Source organism: Stegodyphus dumicola, chromosome 10, assembly GCF_044657685.1.
Source record: "Stegodyphus dumicola isolate Sdum_Otavi_A_Nest chromosome 10, ASM4465768v1".
NCBI classification, from domain to species: Eukaryota; Metazoa; Arthropoda; class Arachnida; order Araneae; family Eresidae; genus Stegodyphus; species Stegodyphus dumicola.
The window spans coordinates 182980651-182999075 of record NC_140777.1 but is presented as its reverse complement, the minus strand read 5'-3'; the positions used below and the strand labels follow the sequence as shown (position 1 = coordinate 182999075).

Below are 18425 nucleotides of genomic sequence, written 5' to 3'. Positions count from 1 at the left end.
TACGTGAGAGTAACTGTAGCAGGGAGAACAAATTAAGTACTGAGGAAGGAATAATATATTATTGCATTTTCTGTTCAGGGCGCTTCAAGTAACTACGTTGTAATGTTTAAAGAGCAACCACATCGAAGACAAAACTCCGACTGAAGTGAATTATTTGTCACAAGTATTGCGCGCTGAAGTTTTAAAAGCGTTGAATGCATAAAGAATGCATGCGCTTCTTTTCTCCTTTATATATGAGGTATATATCCTAATTATGACGGATTTTTGATATAAAGATGCATCGCATAATGAAACTTCTGGGAGCCATTGCGAAGTAAGTTGTCAAAATATGTACACCCAGGCAGCACGGCCCTCAATATAGGTAATGGAACTATTCTACGTGGCCATTTCGCCCTCGGGTCCCTTCGCCGTCAAGACATATTTTTCTTTACACGACTGTATTATATCTTGCCGTATTATATCCAGTTGATTTAAATTAATAACTCTGTTTAGTTTAACAATTTAATTTAATTTAATGAACATTTTATACAAAATAATATATGAAATGTTTTTGTGTACAGTTTTATACAAATACATCGTTACACAGGACATATTAATTTTAAAAGAGTAAAGTGCTGACAAGATTCCAAAGTAATTCCGTTTTGCATTCAGATTTGATAAAAATGTGAATTTCCTGCTTGGATGAGTGATTTCTTTGAACGACTCGATTAAAATTCCAAGAAATTTTGACGAATCATGTAAATATTGTACCCGCATAATTTTGAAATCGATAATATAAGTTCTGTTATATCAGAAGTTTAGCCTTAGTTCTCTTTGATACTGACAAAATTTTCAAATAACTATATGTAATTTCTTTATACATCATACTTGTCAATAACTATACATATTAAAAGCAACCTTACCAAGGTAAACAGAATTATTAAACTAAATAAATTTAATACGAGTATAATACGGCAAGCTAAAATACAGTCATGTAAAGAAAGATTTGTCTTGACGCCAAAACGGCCACTGTAAAAGGCGACGGCGAAAAGTCCTAGACCCCTTAATATATACTTATGTATTTGTGGCAAAAATGTATAACACGTCAATCTGGTATAAATATACATTTATCACAGAGAAAGAAATGTACACAGCGGGGGGGGGGGGAAAGAACATTTTTTTTTTTTTTTTAATCTCCCTTTCTACTGGGCCCATTGACGAAATTCAACTTGCGGTTTTCATGTCTCGAAAGCGCGACTTAGTATATATATATTAGATTTATATATAGCATTGTTATAACATAGATATTTTGACACAAAGTCGACTTCTTCTGAAATGATATGGCGAGTTTTTCCATATTTCGATTCTACGACTCAAATTATGCCTAAATATTAAATTTGGTAAAATTTGGTGTGAGATTTACGGAGAAATTCATATATTTATCTTGGCGCAATTTTTTTTTTCAGTTTGCTTCAAGAGCAATTCACTTGGCGAACTTCTTAATTTATAGCGAACTATTTTCTTTTCTTTTTTTTTTTTCATTGTAAACGAGTGGAAAACACGTCATCGTATATCATTTCAAATAATTTTATTACAGTGCGCAAACTATATTTGGCGTTTTTATCGCTTATATAAAATATGCTAAATTTTAGATTGTGCCAATATGTAAATTCACATGTATCGTAAGAAATGTTGAACAAAATGCTCTAATTGTTTGCAGGTATTCCTAGAAATACATCTACTTTAATATGATGTTTAAGACTTTACAGCTTATAATACAAAAATATTTTCGAAAAATTCATAAAAATATTTAAAATTACAAATTTTAAAAATAAATCATAAAAAATGCGCGAATTATATTTGGATTAAGCCTAAATTTCGAATTCTGGAAGAAGGAATCGAGTAAGTTTAATAAAAAAAGAGAGATTAATAAATATACGTATATAAAATTCTATTAACACCGAGGAGCTAAAAGTTTCACAGCTAATTTTTTTAAAAACTACTCGTTTTTAAAAAACTTGGCAGTCTGGCATAATTTGAGTCGTAGAATCGAAATATGGATAAACATTTTTTTTTTCAATTAAAGAAACACAATAAGTTCCCCATGTACCACGTAGTATCACATGGGGCTTACAGAAGTAAGTATGAAACACAATACAAAATAGAATATGGATAAACATTGGCTTGTCATTTTAGAAAAAGTCGGATTTTGTGTCAAAATACCTATATTAGAACAATGCTACATGTACACATCTTATACACATCTTAAGTCGCGCTTTCGAGACATGAAACAAGCAAGTTGAATTTCGTCAATCGGCACAATAGAATGGGGAATAGAAGAACCTGACTGCGATACGAGGGCTCCGGATTTGAATTCTGGAGAAGGCATGGATGTTAAATTGTCTATTCCTTCATAGGAGGTAACGGTGGCTGCCTATTTAGGTGCCTCCACAGTAAAATGGCCACCACTTCTGGCCTTAGGAGTAGCCAATGCCGTCTTAGACTAGAGCCCACTATTGGAAAAATAAACATCAATAGCACAAATAAACATTTAAATTTAACTGGTTTCTTCATTAAATTTCAAAACGAATGTAGAAAGAAATAGTATGTTTACTAATGTGTCGTTTTTTATTTTGCTTTTATTAAACATAAACAGCGTCACACCTAGTAGTGATAAAAATCTCTGCAGAATTACATAAAGCACATCAATTCTTAGAAGGTAAAATAAATTGGCATAGATTTCATACAAAACGCCTATGAATTTCTGAACCGGTTGACATAAATCGTTTTTCAGAAGGAAAAAGTGTATTCATAGCGAAACAACGTGTTCTGAGTAAACAAAATAGGCCAAATGGTCTATTTTGATATATATAAATGGACAGGGTCAAGAGTAAAACGAGCGTAGCAACATCTACTAATCAAGAAAGAATTAAAAAGAAAAAAAATTCTGAAAGTTTTCAGATTTTAAATTACATCCAAAGGAGCATTTTTTTAACATTTTGTGTGTTTCCTTTATTTATTAAATATCATGTTCTTCGCACTAAAACCATAAAATTCCGTTCAAGAGCAAAATCGCAAATTAATTTTAAAACGAGCGTATTTTTAGAATTTCTGATACACAGTCTCGCGCGCTGGACATAAAAATGCTTTTTCTGTACAACGTTGCCACTGTTCGCTGTCACATAACCGTTGCCATTGTTCGCTGTCACATAACCGTTGCCATTGCTCGCTGTAGAACTGTCACTTTTTTTTTTTTTTTTTTTTTTTTTTTTTTTTTTTTTTTTTTGGCGCAGTGTACTTTCTATGTTACGGCTTAAAGACAATAGTTGTTGTGTTGACAATACCACAATACATTACCTGACTTCTTAATCCATTCTGTGACAAGAAATATATTACCATGTACTCTGAGTCATCTTTGTTGCCGGAATCTTCGAGGAAGCGTCTGTAAAATATGCAAACCGAGAGATAGGAACAGCAAGGAATGTCAGTATCGTACAACTTACTGCCAGGAGTTTGTCGCCCACTTGCAACCTGCCGTCGACGTAGGCTGCGCCACCTTCCATCACTTTCGTAATGTAGATGCCATCATCTCCAGGTACGTGTTGATTACCCACTCCTCCTGCGATGCTGAAGCCAAGTCCTTTGTTCCCCTTCAGAAGCTCTATTTCCAGAATCCGCTGCGGCTGTGGGACACGAATCCTCTTCACGAGCTGCGGCAGACAAAACGAAGAATCATTTAAGTTTATTGCAATACATTAGGTCAGCGATTCTTAACCGTACCACTGGTGGCACACAAGAGAAATATAGAGGTACGCAGAAAACAAAGTAATTTCAACTATTAAATTCAAAAATTAAAATACCCCAGAATGCCGTTTAAGTTTTTTCTCTAATACTCGTTAATTTATGCGATCTCACAGATCAAATTTATATCTTAGAGAATTTTTTTTTCAGTCTGCACCAAGAAATAATTCACTTGGCGAATTTCTTAATTTATAGCAACCTATTTTCCTTTCCTTTTTTGCTTCCTTATACGAAGTAAAAAGGAAGTACTGTAATCGCGAAAAGTTTCAGGCATCATATTTCATCTTAAAAACATTGTTTTGTACATATATGTGTAAGATAAAAAATATCAAAGCAAACTTCTAAATTTAATTCACTATAACCTCTTTTATTTTCTATATATTTTTTTGAGGGGGGGGGACTTCATCTATCTGTCCTAAAAATAGCGTTGTCTAAACTGCGTCATTCAAATTAATCATGCAATCTTACGCAGCCCTTAATGCAGAGGCCTCTTGACCAATCACCAAATTGGAAACCAAAACTAAAATCTGACTCCCTCCCTTCTTTCTATGAAATAATGCGTCGCTTTTGCTTGTGCTTTCCTCTTGGCCAGACGTCTTTTTGCAATTATGTGTGTGCTGCTACTTTCGTTTTTATGGGAATAATATCAAAATTGAAAATGTTCTTTAATAGGCACACGAGTAGAGTGCCAAGTGAATTCCAGCCACAAGTGAATTAAAATAAATAAACTGAATTTAATCCGGCTCGATTACTTATTCTTCAGAATGGATGGACGCTCTGAGCTTCAAGTATCTACGAAACTGTGTGTCATTACATTCTTCGACCAGTTCTAATTATGAAGAAATCTACATGGGTTTGTTATTCTGTGTTCACAGTGAATTGTGAGAAAAGTCCTGTTTCACCGAAAATTTTAATGCAAGTTTGTGCCGCATTCATAATCAAATCTTTCATGTCATGTCATCCAACCACAGTTTCTTTACATATATATATATATGTGTACTTTTGGTGCGGTCAATGGCAACCTAAAAGGGAAGTGCACAACTACATGTTAAGCAGTCATATATATAAATTTTCAACGTTCTAAGGCTATTCCTTTTTCAGTTATGCGAGATACATACGCATGTACGTACAGACGCCACGAAATAATCTTTTCTGAGTACATTATAAGGCAATTTCATAATTTGTTTGGTGGAAAAAAGTCCTTTATTCTGTCCTTAGTACAGAAGTCACGCAAAAACATCGTTTAATTGAATTCGATAGCGGTAAAAATGGATATTTCCGTTGAAATATGATACCCGGAATTTTTCGTGATAACAATGCTTCCTTTACTTCGTACAAAAAGGTAAAAATAAAATATTAAATAATATGTGTCTCGTAGAAGAAAATTTGACCAATATTATTTAATTTTAAAGTTGGACACCATATTGAAGAGCAAAGACGTTTATTTGTTTAATGTACATAAAACATATCATCTCTTCATTTTCGGGTTTAAAATAAATTACTGGGAAGTTCAATATAATATTTACCAGTCTAACGTTGTTCCCAGCTCTTTTTAAGGCATCCACCGCGACGCAATGAGGAACATCCACCACATTTGTGTCATTCACTTTGACGATGATATCATTGACTCTGGAAAAAAAGAAAAATTACCACAAAGTTAACACACATTAAATAATGTCTCTATAATAATAAAAACATATAAAATAAAAATTAATAGAAAATTGAAAAAAAAAAAAAAAAAAAAAATCTAAAAGCTTTCAGATTTTAAATTACGTCCAAAGGAGCGATTTTTTTTTTAGCATTTTGTGGGTTTCCTTTATTTATTGAATTTTATGTTCTTTGCACTTAAACCATAAAATTCAGTTGAATAGCAATATCTCAAAATAATTTTAAATTGAGCGTATCTTTAGAATTTCCGATACACAGTCTTGCACGCTGGAGATAAAAAAGTTTCCCTCTCCCCGTAGAATTGTTACCATTGCTCGCTTTTAAATCGCTTCGTTTGTTAATCAAATATTCGCTGAAGTTTTACAAAATATGAAATCGATCATAAAACAAATTCCAAATTTCAAATTGGGACTTTCAGATGACCATATTCGCAGGATGATTACTTCATTCAAAATTCCATGGCTCTAGGTACCGCTGTTTTATCACAATGCGAGAATTATACATACATTTATGCAGATTTTTCATTATTTAATTTCTTCAAATATAATGCAGGACACTAATCTTAGGTGGCAACAGTTTGAAAAGTAATTCGACGCAAAATCACAAAACGAAAACAATAGTCCTTCATGGACAAAGCCCCTTCGGACTAATTATTTTAATTAAAAATATCGTGACATTTTAAAAGCTTCCTTTACATTCAGAAATATCTGGAAAAGTGCCTTGTAAAAACCGAAACTTTTAATGTATTTTCTCCCTTCTTTCCGCATTCCTTCGTGGTGTAACGGTAGCACACTTGGCGCGTAATAGAGAGATCTAGCTTAGAGTCCTGGTGATAGCATTGCTCATTTTTCACAAACCCTGCTTCAAAATAACTTCATGTCTCTACAGTGGCTCCCGAACTAAAAGGTGGTGGATGATGATTCTTCACTACCAGGATTTGGATCCCCAATCCCTAGTCGCCCTATAAAAGGGAAAGCATACAAGGTATTGTTATGAAATGTCAAGGCGCGGTAAGATGGCTTCCTCGCAAAGCAGTTTTAGGGTTGCCATAAAATGGCTAGGGAAGGCGGAATTGTCACATTTGGCGAGAAATCGCCCATTTGGCGACGAAATTGGTGATATACCACGGACGGATGGAAAACCTTCTGGAACGAATTCTTACCGGTTTATCCCAGAATGTTCTCGAACACAAGCCGAAAGCTATATCAACCTGCTGGTCCGCAGTCAGTGTGTGTGCCTCCTCTAGCGAGCTGATAGTGAGTCATTGAGCGAGTGTGTCTCAGAGAGTGTGCCTCGTCTAGCGAGCTGATAGTCAATCATTGAGTGTGTGTGCCTCGTAGAGTGTCTCATCTAGTTAGTCTGTGCGGAGACGATGATCGAGTTGACAGCCGACCGGCGAGTGCCGAATGGGTCGTCGAGTGCACCGAAGGGGTATGCTAGTGTATCGCGGTTAGTGCATCGTTGAGAGAGCGTGTTGAGCTCCGGAAACGACTGAATCGAAGAGTCGGGAGCTGTGCTCGTGTGTCGTAAAGTGCATCGCGAGTTGTAGCGTGGAGAGTCTCGAGAGTACGTGGAGTTCCGAGAACGACCAAGTAGAGTCGAGAGCTCGGGTGCTTTGAAGGAAGCTGTCTCCACCGTGATAGCCTGATAACCTAGAGGCTGTGTTGCTGATAGTGTTAGCGTGTATAGTAGTCAGTAAAGAAAAATAACGCAACAGTATTTTCTCCCTTCAAAGAAGAATTTCCCTTTCTTCCTTCTCTTTCTTCGCGACTGGACCCCCTAATCCTCAATTGCTCTTTAAAAGGGGGGAGTACATAAAGTATTTTTTCCTCCCTTCTGCATGTCTTCGTGGTGTAACGGTAGCACACTCGGCGCGTATTCGAGATGTCCCGGTTCGAGTTCTGGCGAGGGCATTGCACATTTGTCACATCTCCTGCTTCAAAATAACCTAATGTTTCTACAAACTTACCATAACTTTCTTATCAATTAGGTGCAAATTACATTACATTGAAGCATATAGAATAAAACAATATAATAAAACAAATTACATTAAATTAAAGTAACAGGAAATATATTGCTCAGAGATGTGATTTTCAATTCATTATCATTTTTAAGGCTATTATAACTACAACTACTTTAATAAATTAAAAAAAAATCTTTATAAATTGCAGCTGTAAATAATGCAATTCAGGCAGATTATTTAGTTATTCACGCATTATTAGCAATGAGCAATACAATTTTTTTTAAACTTCCCTGTTTTTTGTCGCGATTGATTAACTGATAAAAACGTTTGCTGTTTTAAGCGATACCTCAATGCCTGCATCAAATACCCGTTTACAGCTGCGATCGAAATGCAGTGGGAATAATTGATTTGAAACATACACATGTGTGCAAGAAAAAGCTTGCAAAGTTTTTGTGAGGTTTATTTATTTAATTAATAGTACATTTTAAGCTAGAAGTTTCCTATTATCCTCTTTTCATGCCAAAATGTAAATGAGATACTCAGAATTTAATCAGATTCAGGTAGAATGAAGTGCTATTTAGGTAAGAGGTTCTGAAGATAGTTTTAGAGAGTGTTTGCCTATTTCAGCGCACGTTGTGCTGCGATTGTCAGCGACCTTGCGTTAGCGGCGCTGAGTGTTCTAGCCATTCGGCTTTGTCTCGCCGGTTTATTACAGACCAGAGCCCATTCTGCGCGTTAAAGTATTCTAGGAGCCGTTAGGCAAATCGTTGTTCGTTACGTATATCTGTTAAGCCAAAAGTGCTTAGCTCATTGTAACCCAAGTTGGGTCATTTGTTAATTTTGGGTTTGAATAAAATGCACCATTCTTCCGATTTCTGTTTTGTTTCACAAGGCTACAAGATAATTCTTCAAGAGTCCTTTTAAAACTCTAATTCGCATGTTCCAAAGAGACTTTGCGAGTTGTTACTGCTTTCCTTAATTTTTGTCAATAATCCACATTACTTTTATCATTTACAAATAAATTCATTTTTACCAAATACATAAATTTTGTTTCGGTAATATCTCAAAACGGCGTGTGTAACTGAACAAAGAACATGCATTAAATTTTGCTTTTGTAACGAAGTTTCAGGCACGAAATTGTTCGAAATACATACATACATAAACATAAGGCTTGCATATGTATATATATCAAATATTGAATTGATGAACTGAAATTCATTGAAATCGAAATCAATTTCCTAATACTTGCGCAATAGCTGCAAAGTGAGATAATAATAATTTATTTACTAAAGAAAAATTGATTATATTACCTTCTAATATAAATTTAGTAGAATGTATCGAAATGAAGTACCCCACATGTATGAAAATTTAGTCCCGAAAACATTTTTAAAGGAAGTTGAATTTGAATTATGAAAATAGAAATTAAAATTTTTAATATGAAAATCAATAAGCCAAGTAATTATCATCATTGATCGGAAATTGACTTTTCAAGGGGAACAAAAAGAACCCGTTCAATTAACAATAATTATGAATTGCGAAGGTGTTTCATCTTTTACTCAAGTAATAATGATATCAAACTGGCAATTTTAGTTAAGGCCAAAATTGTAGTTGAGTTTTAATTCAAATACTGAGATTAAAGAGATGAATTAAGATGATAGTTCCTTTAAGTTAATAACGTATCATATATATGTATGTGTGTGTGATATTTTAAGGTGCAGTCGTGATGGCTGAGAAGAAAAGGTAGGAAAAACGACGTTGACAAAACTAATTTCTGCGTATCACCATCTTTATTTTTAGGCCTATCAAAATAATTTCTTTATAAGAATATACCCTTTTTGATCGTAAGCAATTACAATAGTTTTTATATACACGTTACGTCATCTTAGATAAAGAACAAAGGAGGATATAGCAAAGGAGTAGAAATATTTTCATGGCAGAAGTTAGGAAAAGGAATAACGTAATTGTTTGCGAAGCAGTATTTATGCTAAGTAGGTGCGTAAGTACAGCTCAGCTGTGATTGGTTAACTTTAGGTTTTGTTCTTCTTTTCAAGCAGCGTTATGTAACGTAGAAAGATCTCGAATTTGGGAGAACAGATGAATTTAGGGGAAGAACACCAAATTTAGAATAGCCAATTTTAAGGTTGCCAATTATTTCTTAGCGTAGTCATTATATTTTATTATATATTGCGCATATATAAAGTAATTTTATAATTACAAATTATCGCATGTAATACTTCAATATTCTACATTTTAATTCAAGATGTATCATAACTAAAATGTTTATAATTTACCTTATTAATGCCATATGTTACCCTTCAGCCTCCCTCCTTAACTATGGGTGGCGGAGGAAATTAAGAAGAAACACGGTAATTAATTCTAAACACGTGCATAGCAATCAATTTAATTTTCCGAGAGAAAATATATAACTGTTAATAGTCAACAATATGTAACAATTAAATTTAAGAATACATACAGAATTTCAAAATTAAATTTCTTTAAGAAAAGTTTATAATAAATAACCATGTACTTAAGAGTTAATTTTAACAGTAAATGTGTAGCGTCATTAGGTTATTTTGAAGCAGAAGACGTGAAAAATGTGCAATGTCCTCGCCGGGAGTCGAACCTAGACTTCTCCAATACGCGCCTGCCTTTATACCACGAAGGAATGTTAAAAGAAAGGAGAAAATAGCTTATAAATATAACGAAATTTTTTAAACTTTAATTCCTTACCTGGAGTTGGCTATGTATTTTAGAACTATTTCTTTAAAGCATCATTAAAATATCGGGAGGTGTCTTTGTGGGAGTTTTATCATAAATGCCAACAGCTATCGATAACGTGTTTTCTCTATTAATCGTTCAGAACACTTCGAATTGTAATTTTTTAATAACACAAATATTGATCTTGGGTTTAAAAACTAGTTCATTATATTAATAAAAAAATAACATATTTATTCACTAATTGCGTCAGAATTTTACTTATTTATTTATTTATTTAAATTCTTTTTTGTGTATTCACAAAATTTGTTTATATCCGTGTCCAAAATAGTTCTCATCGAAACTTTTTTTTTTTATTTCGGTCGTAAACCTACACTTCCATACATAAAAATATTTTATGCAGCCTTAACATTTATGTTTTCGGATTTTTAAATTAAAAAAATGTATAATGTGTGAAACCAAATTTTTTACTCGTTCCTGAAGTTCCTATACTTATTTTTAAGAAAATTGTGTATTCGCTATATAAAATAAAGCTAAAAATTGTATAAGATAAATAGTTCATATTAAAATCGGGAATAATAATCGGGGGCTGTACACAAATTGAGGACAAAAATGTCGGAATATGCCCGTAACTAAAAATAAAATATCGTTCAGAAAAAAGGTTTCTGATGTTTAATGGTGCGTAGCCAACTCAGAATATTATTTGCATACATTAAAATGAAAATCATTTGCACTTTAATGAATTTTAACGACTATCAGACTACGGTTCTTAAGTAATAAAGCTCCCTGAGAATATATAAATGACCTATTTTTTACACTTTGAAAACTTAGAATTATTGAATCTAAAAAATATCAACGTCGAAAGATTCTGATTTATTTATTAATCAAACCCTCTATTAAAACTGAAAATTGCGTCAACTTTTGCAAATTGTTAAATCAAATATCTCGGTCAATATTCGTAACTTGGGGCCAAACCTTTTGGGCTTATTTTCTATGACGGGTACAAAATATATCCTATTATAAGGACTAGAAAACGTGCAGGAACTCAGATTTTGTATTTTGTACCAAACTAATACTTTAAATTTAAAAACACGGAAACATGAATCTTTGCACCACATAAATTTTGCAAACGGAAATTTATGTCTACCGCCAACAGTTGAGAAAACAAATGCTAAGGACTTTTCCGACACAGTGTAACAAAGTTCACTTACTGCAGCTCTAAAGTAAAAGAATAATAAATAAATAAATTAAATTAAAAATAAGAACAAAATCAGAAAGGTTTCAGATTTTAAATTACCTCCAAAGGGGCGTTTTTTTAACATTTTGTGTGTTACCTTTATTTATAAAACATCATGGTATACGAACTTAAACTATAAAATTCAGTTCAACAGCAATATTGCAAATTAATTTGAAAATGAACATAGCTTTAGAATTTCCGATACAGAATCTCGCGCGCTGGAGATAATTTTTTTTTTGTACAGTGTTGCCATAGCTCGCTTTGAAATCGTTTAGTTTTTCAATCAAAAATTCCTTGAAGTGTTACAAAATCTGAAATCGATAATAAAACAAATTTCAAAATGAAATTAGGGCTTCCACATGCCCATATTCTACGGAAGATTACGTTAGTTAAATTTTGATGGCTCTAGGGACCGTTGTTTTATCACAGTGCGAGAAACATACATACATTTATGCAGATTCTTCATTATTTAATTTCTTTAAATATAGCAGAGGGCTCTAATATTGGTGGCAACAGTTTGAAAGTGAAACGGACATTTAAAGTTTTCCACGCAAAATGCCAAAACGAAATTAATATATCTTCTAGGCTAACGCCTTTTGAACTAATATAAAAATTTGTCCCGAAACTCAATTTCAATAGAAATAAAATTAAAGTGAAAACAATTCTTTAAAAACAACAAATAAAATTTTCGTGTAGAATATGGGAGGAAAAAGAGGATAAAAGCTCCTCCAGCGTTTCGATAAACTCTTTAACCTTGAAACGGTAACTCTTTAACCTTGAAACGATAAACTCTTTAACCTTGACGGTTGAAGTTAGGAAGAAGCAGCAGCTCATGCTGATCTCAACAATTTTTTGAAGTAATCGAATTTTCCAAAAGGGCATTTTTGGAATGGAAAAATAAATTATATCGATCAGCGTGTCGTCGAGAAAGAGTAGCTACTTGGAATTCTTTTTGTGTTTTTTTCCCTCTGATTTTTCCAATGACTTCATCGACCATAGCTCTAACCGTTCCATAAATCTTTTCCACTGCAGGCGATTGAAATCAGCAGAGTAGGGAAGAATGACCCCGTTTCTTTCCTAACGCTTTTCAAAAGACTTTGGCGATGCTTTTGTTCATGGATGAGTCCTGTTTTTGTTCGATCGTTCGAGGGAAAAAGAAGAAGGCCACTTAAATGCTTAATGATTATATGTCGGGCAGGAGAATGGATGATGATGAAAGCATTAGAAAAGTTTCCGGCTTTCGACATCTATTTTTGGGATTATTTCTCCCTCTTTGGATAAAATGGTCTGTCTGTCTGTCTAAATCACTTTAACGCACGAGAAAACTCGTTACATTGTTTTCTCTATTAGGTGACTTCTTTCTGAGTTGAGTTTAATTCGAGTTCTTCACGAAGATAATTTAGAGACGAAAAAACGAATTTATTTGTTTCAGAACTAGTTTAAATTATCGGAAAGCAATTTAAAAGAGATACCAGCCCCAGCAATTAAGGTGTTTTTTTCCCGCTGTCTCTCTCTTTACAAGCAGGAATTTCCCTCTGTAATGCAGCACAATGAAGTGGACCTTCTATAAAACCACAGTTCCAAATGATTTTGGTTTTTAGTGGAGGTGGTGGTCTAAGAGAGGGGAAGCTCGGTACCGATGTTTATTTAGGAACTCATTTAAAAAAAAAAAATTTTTTTTTTAGATCTCGTGAATGAAAAGTTTCGTTATCCTTATAATAACATTAGCTTTAGAAGAGTATGAAGATTGTTATAAGTATTTTAATTTATTGTATTCTACAAAGCAGTGGTCTCAAGCGATCCGCAGGTTGCATGCTGCCCTCGGAGCAATTTTATGCCCACGAAGACATTTGAAGTACGAATTTGCTTCAAAGATTATCATTTATTTAAATTTCGATTATATATTATTTTAGTATTTCTAGCATATATTTATTTAAGTATTTCGAGTATTCATTATTTAAGTATTTCGAGTATAAATAATTTAAGTATTTCAAGTTCTTGAATTTCGAGTGTACATTATTTAAGTATTTCGCGTTCTTGAATTTCGAGTGTACATTATTTAAGTATTTCGAGACCAGATTATTTAAGTATTTCGAGTATAAATTAAGTATTTCGAGTTCTTGAATTTCGAATATACATTATTTAAGTATTTTGAATTCTTGAATTTCGAGTGTACATTATTTAATTGAATTTCGAATGTACATTGAATTTCTTCTTGCGCGATATTATTATTGCTTATGTATGCTTCGATAAATATTTAGCAAGAGCAATTTAAAATTTATTTCATTTTTTAAAAATTTTGTTAATAAAAAATTTGATTTTGTTAAAAGAAAACTATGGCCCATCAGCAGTGTTAAAGGCGCGTATTGAGGGGTCCAGGTTCGAGTTTCGGCGCATCTATCATAATTTTAGATTTCTGTCTGAAATCTAAACTGTGAAGAAAGTACAATTCGCCATTGGAACTCTGCATATATCGAGTGTATGCTAATACTGAATGAATAACAAATTCTGTTGTACTTAGTATTTAATTATCTTCAATTGTATATAACCAGAAAAGAAATAAAATGATTTAAAATAAAAAATACTGCTAATATGATAATGCAATGTAGAGTGTATTAACCTCAATAACTTCTGAATTTTTCAAATAAAATATATTACTTTAATTTACAGTAAATAAATTTAGAGTATATTTAATAAGGAATGCTTACTTTTTACAGATACATAACAGGTACACTGAGGTGGAAATCGTCTTTAACATTTGTCTGTTTTGATAGAAAAACGATAAGTATTTAAGATTGTGAGGAAATTCACAAAAATTCTTGCCTGTATCCTTCCACCATTAAATGCAAATTATAATCATTCTCAAGAGAACAATGTAATACGAGCATTTTTAGAGAAAAAAAGAGCAATAATAGTTACATTATTAGTGATACGCGCATCAAAACGAAAAACAGATATGTATGTCTTTTCAGGCGTAAGAGAATTAACTTTTAAAAACACACGTCTGAATTCTACATGGAAGAAAATTTTCACAAAAATTTTAAGATTGGATATCGATCTTTTTTTTTCTGCGACGGATTTATTGAAGCACGCAATTTATTTATTGTTTACTTCGAAAGCGACATGAACAATAAATAAAGTTTGAAATTTATATGTATATAAAAGGAAGTGTCTGTCTATGTGTGTGTCTTTTGCTCGTGCTGCGCGTAAGCTAACAGACCCAGGGCAACGAAATTTGGTGCATAGGTGCATCTAAACAAGAGCCACTGCACTTCAAAGCGTTTTTTCAAAATTCGAATCAGATTGTTTCTTTATGTTTTTTGATGAAATTGCATCAAATCGATCATTCTCTCTTGTTATGTCAGCAACTATGGCAGGCGGCCATAGTTGCTGATATTGGCACCGTTGCCACTGGGAAAAATGAGGGAGATAACTCTGTGCAGTTTTTAAATTTAAATTTTCTCTTGGATAATATACGTTTATCCAGAGAAGACAACAGTTTTTGTTTAATTTATTTATTAGGATAATTGATTTATAATATGGGCTATTACTTATTTCATTGTAATTTTGTTTTTATATAAAATACATTTTTATTGAAATTTATGTTTTTTTTAGTCCATAAGGACAATTTGTGAAGAAGGACCATTCATTTCGTTTTGGCATTTTGCGTGGATTCACTACAAGCGTTGTTTCGCTTTTTAAATTGTTGGCACCAAATATTATCGCCCTATATTATATTTAAAGAAATTAAATAATGAAGAATCTGCATCAATGTATGTATGCTTCTCGCATTGGGATAAAGCCATCCAATTTTGATGATCGTAATCCTTCTGCGAATATGGGCATCTGGAAGCCCAAATTTGGAATTTGGAATTTGTTTTATTATTGATTTCATATTTTGTAAAACGAATTGTTGATTAACAAACTCAAGAACTTCAAAGCGAGCCATGACGATGTTGTACAGAAAAAACATTTTTATCTCCAACGTGCGAGACTGCGTATTGGCAATTCTAAAGATACGCTCATTTAAAAATTATTTTGCGATATTGCTGTTGAACTGAATTTGATGGTTTATGTGTGTAAGGATTATGTTAATTTTATTAACAGTTACATTTCCTTTCCTATCGATTCTTAACTTCAACTTACCACTTCCGGCCAGAATCACATCTGAATACATAATGAGAAAGAGCGGTATTTAACCGCGAAGTTTTTCGGTCTTAGAGAGAGATACCAGGTATTCTGGCTGCACGCGTCCGCCTTTTTAGGCTACTCTCTCGTAAGCTATTGTCACGCTCGGCCGTACATTAGGTCCTTCATAGCTTCGCAGTCTATTAACGTTAAAGGGCCAACTCGGTTAGAATCTTGCTAGCTTCGGCTCTATCTCTTTAGTTAAGATTAGGTTAGTATTATTCCTAGTCTTTTAAGTTCAAGCCCAAGTGTCGGCTTTATTGTACACTCCAAGACGGAGTTTTGTTCAACTTTAGTTGGAATAATAAAGGGTTATTTTACCCTTCTATCTTGTTGTTTCCTGTCACACGAATTCAAGCGATTATTCGCTTCTCAGTTCTTAAGATTCTTCACTTCCAACAGTAACTTAGAATTACCCAGTGAGGAACTCTACAAGTGCGAAGAACATGATATTGTTACGTTATTTTCTTTTCTTCTGACACCAGTTGTTGCGTTTTTTAATTCCTTCACTTTCGTACGGATTCGTAGATTTTGAGTGAATGACGACGACACTTGATGAAGTATCGAAACACACTTTATTTACCAATATTAATCAGATAGCTCCAAAATCACTTTTACGGTCGTCGAACTGTTATAAACACGCTGACACATTCAGCGACACAGCTTTCACGCTGTCAGGCAATAACGGTGGAGACAGCTTCACTGCAAAGCACCCGAGTACAGCTCCCGATTCTGCTTGTTCGTTCTCAGAACTCCACGTACTCTCGAGACTCTACACGCGATGCACTCGACGATACACAATAGTATAGCTCTCGACTCAGCACAGTCTACGACAAAACACGACGATGCACTCGACGACCAACTCGGCGCTAGACTTCGAGACACTCGCTCAATGACTGACTATCAGTTCTCAGATGAGGCGCACACTAACTGACTGCGGACCAGCAGGGTTTATATAGCTTTCGGTTTTTGTTCGAGAACATTCTGCGCTAAACCGGTAAGAATTCGTTCCAGAAGGTTCTCCATCCGTCCATGGCATATTGCCAATTTTGTCGCCAAATGTCACAATGGGCGATTTCTCGCCAAATGTGGCAACCCTGCCTTCCTTGCCATTTTATGGCAACCCTAAATTGCTTTGCGGGGAAGCTATCTTACCACGCCTGTACATTTCGTAACAATATTTAATAAATAAAGGTAACACACAAAACGTTAATAAAGGCGTCTTTGGACGTAATTTAAAAATTTAAAATCTGAAACTTTTCAGATTTTTTATTGTAATTTTAATTCTTTTTTTTTTTTTTTTTAAATAAACCCAAGTTGCTAAAAAATTTCTATTTTTTTATAAACTTGTTCTGCAAAGTAAAATTCTGTGCAGTTCTTAAATTTAATGTTTGGTGTTCCCTTTAGAAATTTTTGCTGTACATTTAAAAGCTAGTCGAAGGCTGGCCGCGTAGCGAAGGCTTGGCACCTTGGACAGACTTACAGACTAACGTTTTACTTTACTTTACTTTAATAAATAAAGTAAGTCTGTCCATGGTACCAAGAATGTTAGCAGCACATTTTTTTTAAAACCAACCGCCATGATGATTTGAATATCAACTTCTGCTTGCTAATTTTTTGTGCTTTACAACTAGCGAATTGCCTTTCCAGGTAAACTTAAGAGTGTTTATTACGGTGTTCGAAAATAAAATGTTACGTAACGTTTTGTTTTTAAATTAATAGAAAATAGAATAAAAATATTTTAAACTAAAAATAAAGTAGTTTACTTAAACAAAATAGTAAGTAATATCTTTTCTGTTCGATGGGGGAGGATTTCTGAATTTTTAAACTTTTCCTCTAAAAGAGCTTTTTAGATTCCATAACTGTCAACAGAATTGAGAAGAAAATCTTAGAGAAAAATTACCTTCAAAATATAAACATAAACAACTCCTTAAATCAAAATACAGTTTCCAAACAAATTTGTCCAAATCTTAGACAATTTCTTTTCAGATGTTTTGGTGTTAGATGGAAAATTATTTAATTTACAGAGCATTGAATCATGCAAGAAAAAGAAGATGCAAGCGATAACTTACTGTAGTCTTCCGTCCGCTGCCGCAGCGCCCCCTGCTATAAGTTTGGTGATGTAGATGCTGGGATCATCACCAATGTGAGGATTGTCCACTCCGCCAGCAATACTGAAACCAAGTCCATGACCACTCTAAGGGAAGAAAAATATAAACGGAATTAATATTAAAATGCAGCAGCACTCATAAATTTACTTACTGTTTGTATAATGTTACGAATTTGGGATTATCCTTTAGTACAGCCCACCCAGATTTTTCACCAAAAAACATCGCCAAGCATAGCGATAAATGATAGGATGTGGTAACCCATGTTATTCGGCAAACGCAATGTAAACAATAGTAAATTTCTGGAATTACGGTTACAGCTAAGATTTCCAGTTAATACTGGTCAATTACATTTATTCAATTTCAATACAAATTATCGAGATATTCATTTGCTCAAAGGTAAATGCACGTGACGCTGTATTCTTACTTTTCCGGCACAGCCTTCTCTTAAAATTTGTCTCGCCTTGCATTGCACGAGGTAATACAACAATTTTAATTATTAGTCCAAAGGGGCTTTGTCTCTGAAGGACTATTGTTTTCGTTTTACGATTTTGCGTTGGTTCACTATAAATGTCCCTTTCACTTTTCAAACTGTTGCCACCCAATGCTAGAGACCTGCATTATATTTGAAGAAACTAAATAAGGAAAAATCTGCGTAAATGCACGTATGTTTCTCGCATTGAGATAAGACAACGGTACGTAGAGCCATCGAATTTTGAATGACGTAAACCTCTTACGAATATGTGCATGTGGAAACCCAAATTTG

The 18425-nt window shown here is 33.7% G+C and overlaps 1 protein-coding gene across 9 annotated transcripts in view; it reads right to left on the bottom strand.

Annotated features, from left to right (window-relative positions):
- The window catches only part of LOC118193858 (disks large homolog 1-like), an 816267-nt gene that overhangs the window by 183399 nt on the left and 614443 nt on the right, over positions 1 to 18425 (bottom strand). For all 9 annotated transcript variants that reach the window (XM_085825973.1, XM_085825976.1, XM_085825974.1 and 6 more), the window contains 3 exons: positions 17624 to 17748; positions 5307 to 5409; positions 3483 to 3689 (listed from right to left, as the gene is read on the bottom strand). In XM_085825973.1, coding sequence (XP_085682099.1) covers positions 3483 to 3689; positions 5307 to 5409; positions 17624 to 17748 — 435 coding nt within the window. The remainder of the gene's footprint in view (positions 1 to 3482; positions 3690 to 5306; positions 5410 to 17623; positions 17749 to 18425) is intronic.